Source organism: Nelumbo lutea, chromosome 7 (assembly GCF_056320005.1).
Source record: "Nelumbo lutea isolate HS-2025 chromosome 7, American lotus-T2T, whole genome shotgun sequence".
Taxonomy (NCBI): domain Eukaryota; kingdom Viridiplantae; phylum Streptophyta; class Magnoliopsida; order Proteales; family Nelumbonaceae; genus Nelumbo; species Nelumbo lutea.
In genome coordinates, this window is record NC_142690.1 from 26,396,349 (window position 1) to 26,407,467 (window position 11,119).

General features: G+C 37.6%; 1 protein-coding gene across 4 annotated transcripts; it reads right to left on the bottom strand.

Annotated features, from left to right (window-relative positions):
• Positions 1 to 245: 245 nt before the first annotated feature.
• On the bottom strand, positions 246 to 10,637 carry LOC148845806 (ABC transporter C family member 10-like). 4 transcript variants are annotated; one of them, XM_088955492.1, is made up of 14 exons: positions 10,364 to 10,637; positions 9,697 to 9,780; positions 7,277 to 9,362; positions 6,380 to 6,700; positions 6,212 to 6,298; positions 5,023 to 5,445; positions 4,858 to 4,929; positions 4,611 to 4,775; positions 3,318 to 3,612; positions 2,890 to 3,104; positions 2,494 to 2,799; positions 1,214 to 1,277; positions 891 to 1,130; positions 246 to 772 (listed from the first exon to the last, which is right to left on the bottom strand). In XM_088955492.1, exons 3-14 carry the CDS (start codon positions 9,332 to 9,334, stop codon positions 660 to 662), a joined length of 4,359 nt encoding a protein of 1,452 aa, XP_088811618.1. In that variant the 5' UTR covers positions 9,335 to 9,362; positions 9,697 to 9,780; positions 10,364 to 10,637; the 3' UTR covers positions 246 to 659. The 4 variants fall into 4 exon arrangements, with proteins under 4 accessions (XP_088811618.1, XP_088811617.1, XP_088811616.1 ...); XM_088955491.1 differs by adding an exon at positions 9,536 to 9,607 and having other exon boundaries at positions 4,858 to 5,445; positions 10,364 to 10,632; XM_088955490.1 differs by adding an exon at positions 9,504 to 9,607 and having other exon boundaries at positions 4,858 to 5,445; positions 10,364 to 10,632.
• Between the last annotated feature and the right edge of the window lie 482 nt (positions 10,638 to 11,119).

An 11,119-nucleotide genomic window follows, 5' to 3' on the forward strand; every position in this document is an offset into this window, starting at 1 on the left:
GAAAGAAAAGAAATCATAGCCTTGTATTCTCTCTTCACAATGCTTTGATACCATGTTTTAATGCTTTAGTCCTTGTGTTGTAGTCCTAGTTTAAAGAGAAAGAAGAAAAAGAAAGAGAAAAGAAAGAAGAAGAGAGAAAGGAAAATAATGATCTAGACTGCAGAGACTTGATTCAAAGAATATTATTCTCCTAATTAAGTGTGGGAATATGTAACTTAAACTAAGACAAAGAGGCAAAAAACAACTTAATAAATAAGAGAAGATTAAAGTAACCCTATTTATCCGGCTCTAACATTTTACAACCTGAGATCATTACCTCTCTCTCTCTCTCTCTCTTTCTCTCTTAAAAAGTGGCTTCACTCACACTTGAATTTACATCCTCATGCTTGTCAACCTAACTGATTTTGCATTTTAGATAAGAGAAGATTAAAGTAACCCTATTTATCCGGCTCTAACATTTTACAACCTGAGATCATTACCTCTCTCTCTCTTAAAAAGTGGCTTCACTCACACCTGAATTTACATCCTCATGCTTGTCAACTAACTGTTTTGCATTTTAGATGATATATTATACATCAAGAAAAATTCCAGGTAGTTCCCCTTCATTTGTTTTCTCTAGGACCAGTCCCTTGCAAGCTTTCCTTGTCAGAAATACAGCTTCAAGTCAAAACAGCACAGTAGATCTGAGACCAATACTCTTTGACAAGCTGCCCAAACAAGGAGCCTTCTCTTTCCATCAACTTCTTTGGCTCATCAAACTCCACTATTTTTCCTGAGAAAGAGAAAGAGTAGCCTTAGCATTTTCTGTTTCGTGTCCTAATGAGGACCAGAGCATCTGACATATATTAAGGGGAGTATTCCCTGTTATAAAAGTTTGAAGTGAAACTCACCATCACTGATAGCAAGCACCATTGTGGAATCCATCACTGTGGGTATCCTGTGAGCCACCGTTATAACGGTGCAATTTGCAAATTCAGTCCTTATTGTTTTCTGGAGAATGGTGTCTGTTGCATTGTCTATTGATGCAGTGGCTTCATCAAGAACCAATATCCTGCTTCTCCTTAACAGAGCACGGCCCAAACAAAATAACTGTCGCTGTCCCATGCTCCAGTTTGATCCATCTTCTACAACTGCAATATCCATTGTACTTTGTAAACACTAAATTACAGTTCCTGGTAAAATGGAAAAGCAGACTAGATGCTCAAAATCTTACCCAATGAATCCAGACCACCTTCTTTCTCTAGAACAGCTTCTCGAAGTTGACATTTTCTGAGAACCTTTCAAACGGCATAAAAATGATGTAACAGTGAGCAACAGCAGGATAAAAGTGGCAACTTTATTTCTAGCAACTTTTGGGACAAATGTCTAAGTTGAAGTAAAACTAACTATGCAATTGTGTACTTCTGAGATGATCGAGCCCTTCAATTAGGCTAATATCATTATCATTATTACATTAATAAATCCTATTGATCCATGTGCACAGCTTAACGGGCAACCTGTGCAAGGGATGATTCATGCCAACAATGCACTGGAGTTACGTAGGATTTTCTTCATCAAATCTGGAATTCATCTGAATAAAAAGTTAACAAGGAAGTTGAAATTACTTTTTAATAGAAAATCAGCAGACTCCAACTTAACCAACTTGGAAACATCAAGACAAGAAAATAGGTGGCTGATCAAGATAAAGTAAATGAAAGCAAGGGAGTCTTGAGCAATGTTTTCTCTACAGCTTGATATCTCCCTTTGCCAGATGGCTGCCTTTAATTTATTGTGCAAAGGATGATACAGCATCTTTTCTGTAGAAAGGGCAGAAATATCAAAAAGAGACATTATACAATAATGTCCTGGCTACCCAGGGTGTTGGGAGGTGTGGACTGGAAACTGACCTAACCTTTTTCATTTTTTGCATGAAGGGGCAGAAATATAGCCGAAATGTTTCATGGCAAAACTTTTTGCCCCTTTTACATTAAAACAGAAGCAATATACGGAAAATGGTCTTAACTAACAAACAAAATTTTGACAAGATGTTCTCACAGGATTTCACACAAAGAATCCCACAAACTGTAGTGTTTGGACACCTTGATATTGGAACCATAGATCCTTCAATGTAATGCTGGATCCCAAAAAATTATTTTTCCAATCTAAACATTACACAACCTGCATTGCTAGATCCTCAGCACCAGAACATGTAAGACCATTTAACATGGTAATATGTGAATTACCAGTGTCAGGACCACTAGTATTAAGAGCAACAGCAAATTAGGCTGTGCTTTGCATGCTTTAAGGGAATTATTTTGATGAAATTCTGTGATTCTAAGAATCATTTTTAAGTTTGGATTTATGAAAATTGATGGAACCAATTCCCTATTTCTGGGCCTCAAATCTCATTCGAAAAAGATTTAGTTTTGGCTCAGGAATCATTCGCCAAATAATGATTATTTTGGAAGAGAAATTTAACCAAATTACCAAACATAGCCTCAGCAGATATAGTACCTCCCATATTTCCTGATCAGTATGTTGTGATAGAGGATCCAAATTATATCTAACAGTTCCATTAAAAAGAGTAGGATCCTGAGGTATTATCCCAAAACGTGATCTCAGATCATGAAGCCCAATGGTGGAGATGTCAATGTCATCAATAATGATTTTTCCTCCTGCTGGTTCTACGAGACGAAACAGAGCACCAATTAGAGTTGTCTTCCCACAGCCAGTCCTGCCAACGATTCCAATTTTATCCCCACCTTCAAAAGTGCAACTGATCCCATGAAGAACAAGTGGAGAATCTGGCCTATATCTTATCTGCTCAATATTAATTTCTTCAATGGATTAGTTTTCAATTAATAATGAAGAGGAAAAATGAGCACAATGCTCACAAAACACACAATATACCTTCAGGTCACAGATCTCCACTCTACCAACAGCAGGCCAATTGTGTGGGGGCTGGTTTTCTTCTATGATTTCAGGTGCTTCACTGGGAATGTGCATGTACTGGTCTAGTCTCTCTACAGAAATTATGTAATTTGACAGTATGCACTGATTTTGGATGGAGAAAACAAGGGCCATGTTCATTGAGAGACCATAAGATAGTGCCATTCCAATAAATCCTGTAGTTAGAAGTTGGTAACCAAATGGTTCAGCAAACAACCATACATGCAGGGATCTGTGGTTTTTATATTAGTTTCCACTTAAATAACACTTCTACTGAAATATTGAAAGGTTTATATAGATATCAATAATACATGCTTATATACCAGTGGCAAATTACAAAATCAAGTAAATAGGCAAGATATATGAAGGGGAAGACAACAGATGCTTACCAGAGCCAAAAGTTCCCGGAGGAAGCAAAACCATGGCAAGTGCTGAGGCAGAAAGGACAGTGGCACTCAGTGTTTCTAAACGCTGAATCAACCACTCATTTGCTGAAAAGTTGTGAAAGAATGGACTGGCATTTATGTCAATGAGGTCCAGATTCTTGGAAAAAAAACGTTCTTCCTCCTCAAAAGCTCTGATTGTCATAGCTCCTGCTATGGATTCTGCTAGATGGTTTGCTACCAAAGACTTGGTTGTGCCATTTATTCGCATTAATTCTTTCGCAGAAGCATAGTAGTATCTCTATGGATTAAAAATTAAATTATCATGAGAAGGATATAAAAATAACAAAATCAACCCGTAGAGCACTCATGCTCCAGCAGGAGGATGGGAAGATAGATACAGTTTTTCCTGCTTCTGCCACACTTAAAGCAAGTAGTGAACACATGGCACAAACTCTTAACATTTACCCAGTAGTATAATAATAGGTTTGGTGGTTCAGAAAATCTGACTGGGGATGAATATTTGCCACTGGAAATCACTTTTTATATCTAAGCAACTCAGACATTATGTGCTTAAAAATCTCCAAAACTTCTAAGTTTTATAGCATACAAAATGTTTTAAATCGCAGAGGTGTGACGCGAGACATTCCACTACCTAGAGGTGTGAGGCGTAGTTCAAAACACAAGGGGCATAAGCCTCCCGAACACAAGGAGGCGTAAGCCTCCTTAAAAGGAGGGGGTTAGGATGAGGATGAAGAGGAAGGGAGGATCTCATTTTTTCTTTATTTTTAATAAAAATCTTTTATATTAAGAAGAATAAAGATGCATAACCACTTTCTTTCCCCTTATCTTTTCTTACCTTCCCTTTCCTTTCCTTTTCTCTTTTTTTCTTCTCTTTCTTTTTCTTTCTCTTCCCTATTTTTCCTTTCCTTTCCTTTCCTTTCCTTTTTTTTTCTTTTTTCTTTTTTTTTTTTTTTGTCTTTTTATATCAGATGTGCATGAGGCGCATGAGGCATACACCTCTAGCACGCCTCATGAAAAAAGCACAAGAGGCGTACGCCTCAGAGGTGTCAGCACCTCTGGCATACGCCTCAGGGCATTTTGAGAGCACCTTGCCTGGAGGCACACCTCCAGGTGTACGCCTCCCACGCCTTTTAAAACACTGCATACAATGGAAGGTATGATGATTCCTACATTTCCTGGATAATGAAGAGGCAAGGAAGACTATATCTTGAGATCCTAAAAATTGTTATAAAATATTTATCTTATCACTGCACTTGTTAATTAATATATTATTACCTGTAGGCGTATTGTCAGATAAACCATTGGTATAGAGACAAACAGGACTTGCCAGGTAACAACAGCCAGCACTCCTAGATTGGCATATGAATTTATAGTAGACGCAAGTGAAAAGACTAAACTGAATGGTACATCAAGGTCAACGATACTCAAATCAGAAGCAACCTATAAAAGAAAAATAAAGTTAATTTAGATGAAATCTCCTCAGGCATAAATTGCAATGGAATTTGGTGTTAGAAATACTTACCCGACTCAATATCCTCCCCAGAGGTGTAGAGTCATAAAAGGACATGGGTGCACAGAAAAGGGAGTTCAGTAGCTGAGAAAACAAGGACTTAGACGACTGGATACCCAAAACAACAACAGAAAGAGATCTAATAAGCAAAACGAATGCTGAGGCAAATCCAATCACCAAGTACACTAATATTAGCTGCAATCTGCTAACATGAGGGTTCTGAACGTTAGCAGCCATCCATGAGTTCTGTAATATCTGTCCAGTCACAAATGCAAGGTGAAGGAGACCTGCGAAGGAGAAGTAAAAGAATCCCTTGTTCTGATTTAGATACATTATGTAAGGCTTAAAGCCCGTATCTCCTGCTTCTCTCTCTTCTTGCTTAATCAACTGATCTCCTACTGGTTCTTTGAACTGTTTCTTTGTATGAGACTTCTTAATATCTTTAGCAGAGATTTCATGTCTCCGGGGAGAAAGAACCCCAGTTAGCCTTTCAGAACCAGCAGTTTCCTTGTGTGCATTTACAAGGCCCCGAAATTCTTGACTACAGGCTAATAACTGGTCATAAGGTGCAGCATGTAGTATTTTCCCATCTGACATTAACTGTGAAAATGATTAGTTCATTACAAAATAATTGCATAAAGTTAATAATATCATACTGTTGGGAAGGATATGAAAGCTTCCTTTATGAATAGATCAAGGAAATTAATTTATTTGTAAAAAAAAACATTCTTAATTACTGTAGCCTCCGTTTAAAAGTTGTTACTACTGCTACTAAAATCAACACAATATGCAAATGCAATTTGGAAAACTAAATGGCTTTATTAGGTCAGGAAATTTAGTGATTTCTGATAATTGGTAGCATTTCTCCTGTCAAAGATTAAGAGAGAAAAGGGGGAAGATTGAATGATGAATTTTAAGCCCCTGATTCATTTACTAAAGATCCACAATGAAAGAAATTTCAATCACATATATGTACCCTCCCATACAAATATCTAACTTAATTTCCAAGGTAATTTTAACAAACAGTTTTCTACTGCAAGTAATGCCTTGTTTGATACTTCAAGGAAAGTCTGACCGGTAGTGCTTTGGGGTTAAGCTGCATTGATTGGAAAGAACTAGTTTTAACCAATTAGATGATTGCCAATTAGCTCTTTTGATGAATACAAATGTTTCATTCTTGACCAGAGAAAATAACAAAATTTTTAGGTTAGCAAGGTTTCTTGCAACTAAAAAAGATGGTGCTAGAAATGCATAGTTCCAAAAATTGGTAAACTTGAATTTATTATAAAAGGTAACGAGGTATTATAAGTATTTTCTTCATTTTTAGACTAGGAAGACAAACACAGGAGTTAAATTGTCAACTAACCAAAACAGAATCAAATGCAGGGAGAAAATCAACTTGGTGGGTCACAAGTAAGACAGTTTTCCCTGACAGAGCTCCCATTACATATTCCTGCAACAACCCAAATGAGATTTCAATATGGATAGTAGCCATAGAAGTATAAACTGCATGGACAAGAGAATATATTATTACATTAAACAGGCTAGTGGCAGTATGTGCATCAACAGCACTGAATGGATCATCCAAGAGATAAATATCAGCATCATGATACAATGCACGAGCAAGTTGAATACGTTGCTTCTGACCACCACTTAGATTAACTCCTCTTTGTCCTATTTCAGTGAGATCACCAAAGGGTAGCAACTCAAGGTCGTTTACCAAGGAACATTTCTCAAGTACTTCTTGGTATCTTTTCCTATCCATGATGGACCCAAATAAGATGTTTTCTTGTATTGTTCCTGTTTGGATCCATGCATTCTGAGAGACATATGCAATCTTTCCATAAGCTTGAATCTGTTGAATGAAGAAAAAGGAGCCAAATTACTAATAAATGATTATTGAGCATAGTCTGTGGGTTAATTGGAAAACATATTAAGTGAGCAGACAACTCTTCCAACATAGGAAATACAAAACAGAATAAAATATGCTACTAATCTCATCATATATTTGAGTTAAAATTATATACATCAATGAGGAGTACGGGTGCAAGTCAGTAACTGATTTGAAGAATTTCCACTGCATCAGGCCCAGGCCCTCAGGCCAGGCCCATTCAAATTTTAATAAATGCTTAACCTGAGCCCACCCAAGTTTCACCCCCTGCTTTATTGAGGATAGAAAAGCATTATTTGTTTATTAGTTATTAATACAAGTATGTCATAGCTTATATTGGAGATCAGTATGTGATGTAACTTAAATAGAACATGGAATCAATAGACGTATGAAGAAATTGGGCTATTTTACCATGTGTATCAGAGTACACCTTTACAAAGAAGTGATGTTGCAAGGTAAGATGAATGCAACAGAGAATCATTGTAAAATTAAGGCATTTCCTTCTCAACTACATAAAAGAGAAGGTGAATACAAACTTACTGTGCCCTCAATACTGGGAACCTCTCCAAGAATTGCTGCTAGAAGGGTAGATTTTCCTGAGCCAACTTCTCCACATATAGCCACTTTTTCACCAGGTTTAACCTTTAAATTAATGTTTGTTAGTGTGGGCTTCAATAGATTCTCTTCCCATGAAAGATTGGTCACCTTGACAAAAATTGAGTACTCAAGCTCCTCCACATTGCACTTCTTTCTGGCATTTCCACTACGTAGCTCAGGTGCCTCAAGAAACTTCATAATCCGTTCAAATGCAACCTTTGCTTGAATGACAACTCCAATAACATCAGGGATTGTTCTAACAGGGTCCTGAACAAGCCGTAAAGTTGCTATAAATGTAAAAACATTACTAGCATAGAGAGGAGTTCCAAGTAGATAGCATGTTCCAAAAGTAGCAGCCGAGACCAATACAGGAGATGACCAAAAGAGAAAGGTATTATATGCTTTTCGCAGTTGAACTGCTGATAGCCATTTAATTTCCTCCTTCCTCAAACTTTCTATCGCATTCTTGAAGTGGGTCTCCCATGCATAAAGTTTCAATACTTTCATGTTAACAAGAGCTTCAGAACTAAGTTTCATCCTCTCATCTTGTGCCACCATGAGCCTAGACTGGAACTTGTGCTGCAGTTTAGCCAGGGGAGCATTGCAAAGCACAGTAAGTATTATTACAATCATGGCTGCAATTGTTGCAAGTCCGACAGCACGGAAAAGAATCACTAATGCAATGCACAGCTGAAGGCTTGTTGTCCATGTCTGATGGAACCAAAATGGGAATTCACCTATCCTATAAGCATCTACAGTGACATAATTTGTGATCTCTCCGGATGAATGCATTATTTTCTCTGCATTTGAGAGTTTCAGTTGCTTTCTGTAAATAGCTGCTGAAAGCAAAGACCTTATTTGAAGGCCTATTAATCTTGTACGGAAGTACCATTGCCTCTGGGATAAGGACTCTAAGCATTTTGCAAGGAATAGTAATGCTGCCAATATATAGCCCTCATATTTGAAGGCTGCTTTTCCTTCAGCAACCTCGATGAAAGCATTAAGAAGCAGAGGACCAGCAGACAAGGTAAGTACTTTTAACAATGCAAAGAACCCAGAAATTAAAATCTCTCTCCATTGGCAATACACTATCGCCCACAAAATTGAAGGTGGAGTACATGGTCTACTTTGTTTTTGTTTGTTCAATTGTTCCAAGAAGATCAAATAACCTGTTTCTGCTCTATCTAACTCACGCAATTGAGGTATGTCTTTATCTTGAAGTGTTTTCTCCTTACCTTTCTTCATCAAGGGATTCAACCACCAAAATGACATCCTACTGAAAAATCCAGCTTTGGAAAAGGGAGTCACGTTGCCACAGGAATCAAATTTACTAATGCCTTTGTTTTCATCATTCAAGGGTTCATATAGAGAATCCATGCTGTCCATTTGAACAGCTTCCCCATAGTCATAACCTTTATAAGCACATAGTAGAAACAGAATTGCCCCTGGAAAGGATAATACATCTAGCAATGTTTTAACAGATACTTCTTTGCCTACAGTTGCAACAGCTAGAGACGAAACAGTTAGAAATCCTGCCAGAAAGGAAGCAATTATGGACCAGAGCCTCAAAAAGGCCTGTGGAAGTTGTGTTCCCTTAAAACTCATGGTTAAACACAGTAGCAACCATGTGAATCCATGAAATAACACCACTAGCCATGGATGCGGAGGTAAAATAGTATGTGCATTTCTCAATGTCTCTTCTAAGCTCCAGACCCCGTAACTCAGGTAAACTAATCCCAATCCACCATTGAAAATTGTGGAAGATATCTGTAAAGAGTGAATGCCTTGAAAGCGGGTGGAAGGATGAATTGATCTTGGCAATGTCTTGCAAACAAAGTTAAATAGGAACAATAACAGAAGCACAATATCAACAAGAATGACCAAGATGTGGTTGATACATGATGAAGGATGGAAGATGGACACCAAAAGAGAACTGCAAGGTTTTCCACCACCATATGAGCAATTGGATTTCCCACAGAAAACAGTCCAGAGATCCTCCATACTTCTTTATCTCTTTGCCCTTCACACCCTACATTCAAATACAAAAGAGAAATTTAGGGAAAAAAAGAAATGAAAGAAAATATTTTAATGCGACTATACGTGGAGATTTATAGATGGTAAAATAAGAACTTCAATGTTATGCTTGTAAATGGTTTCACTCAATAATTACTTGTTGAAGAACAGAGGTGAATGAGGAGCAACCTCAGTTTCCAAAAAGAATGACTTCTTTCGACTTGGCCCAAAATGTAACTGTTTGGGGAATTTTGCATTTCTCTATAGAGGTTATAGAAAGTGAGAAAGAACCAGGCACTAAAAGGAAAAGAAAATTGATGGAGGCAAATGAACTCCAGGTGATCACACACCTCGAATTTTCTAGATGCTCCTTTTTTTTCCCCTTGCTCTTGCTCCAAGAGTAGTAATTTCTAACGGCTAATGGGATGTTGTTCCTGCGGAAGAGCAGCATTAGCATCAAATACAACAGAAAATCCTAGACAACACTCATTCAGAAGGTGAGTTACTAATCCGGTAATGAGCTTTGCAGCATTCGCAGAAAAAGAATAAATGAATGAATAAGCAAAGAAAATCCGGAAAAGTAATCCATGATCATGGTCCTATAAATTTGTTTTCAAGTACAGTTCAGTCTAGTATTTGTTCACTTGATTTAAAAACAATATTTAGTTATTTAGTTGGGCTTCACTAAAACGAAAGGGATGAAACAAACTTAGACGAGCTCCGGGTGAACAGAACTTGAAAAATCCAATAACAACCCCAAGTCCTCAACACCCACTTTGACTAGATTAACTAGTGATTTTAATCAGTTAAGCATCAAGGTGAGAGACGACTCTCAGAACGAAAATAAACAAGAGAAATCCGAGATGATATTCAAATACAGGCAAACAGAAAAATCCATAACAAAAATATGTTTGACACATACATGAACAGAAAAATCTAACTGAAAACGTTCACATAAAACAACCGCAATTGAAATTTCACATTATTCAAAAAAAAAATCCAAAAGAATGAACCTACTGAAGACTCTGAAGCAGTCAGTCAGGGCGGCAAAGTTTCGAACCCTCTAATCAAATGACTCAGTGTCCACGTAGATCAAAGTAAAACAAATTAGACAACACCTCACGAAACCCAAAACTCCCGGGAACAGGTGAAACGATAAAAACAGGAAACAGAGAAAATTGCAGTATTGCACAGTTGCTGAAAGAGAAGGAGAAGAAGAATTGAAATCTCCGCCTCTCCGGTTTCCGCAGCGGCGGGAGCAAGCTCGGAAACCAAGGAAGGAAGACAAGTCAAGCGAGCGCGAATCTTTGTTCTTTATATATGCACACAGGTATCGTCGTGTTCGTTCGTAATAGTCTGACATATCGTCACTGCTCACGTAGACCAAGAGAGGACGACAACGACAAGACAACCGAATTCGTCTTTGATCTTTCGATTCGAGGGTTCTTGATCGTTTCTTGTCGTCCGTCCATTAATCATACCACCGATTGGTGGAGTTGAAGTAGGAGAGAGAGAGAAGAGAGACCCTGCTGTCGTAATGCTGTGTGGAGTTTCCACTATCATTGCAGAATCAGCCCAAGAAAGTGAATCAGAGTTTCCGATTCATCGGACTCTTCTTCGAAAACAAGCATTCAGACTTTGCAATGACGTGTTCTATATAGAAAGCTATTTTAGCTTCAAGTTGAAAAAAAAAAATGGGATAACAAATTTTATATTTTAGAAAAATAAAAAATTGGTCGTTTTCTGAGAACTTTTTTTTTTTATTTAACGTGG

Bases quoted from the DNA above. Each gene is read 5' to 3' on its own strand.
- LOC148845806 (XM_088955489.1), bottom strand. From the start codon at position 9,334: ATGGAGGATCTCTGGACTGTTTTCTGTGGGAAATCCAATTGCTCATAT. The intron at 6,299-6,379 runs GTAATAATATAT...GGGTTGTTGCAG, and splicing joins CTGCCACTAGCCTGTTTAAT to GAATATGTAATGGGAGCTCT. The intron at 1,131-1,213 runs GTAAGATTTTGA...TGGATATTGCAG, and splicing joins AGGTGGTCTGGATTCATTGG to TTGTAGAAGATGGATCAAAC.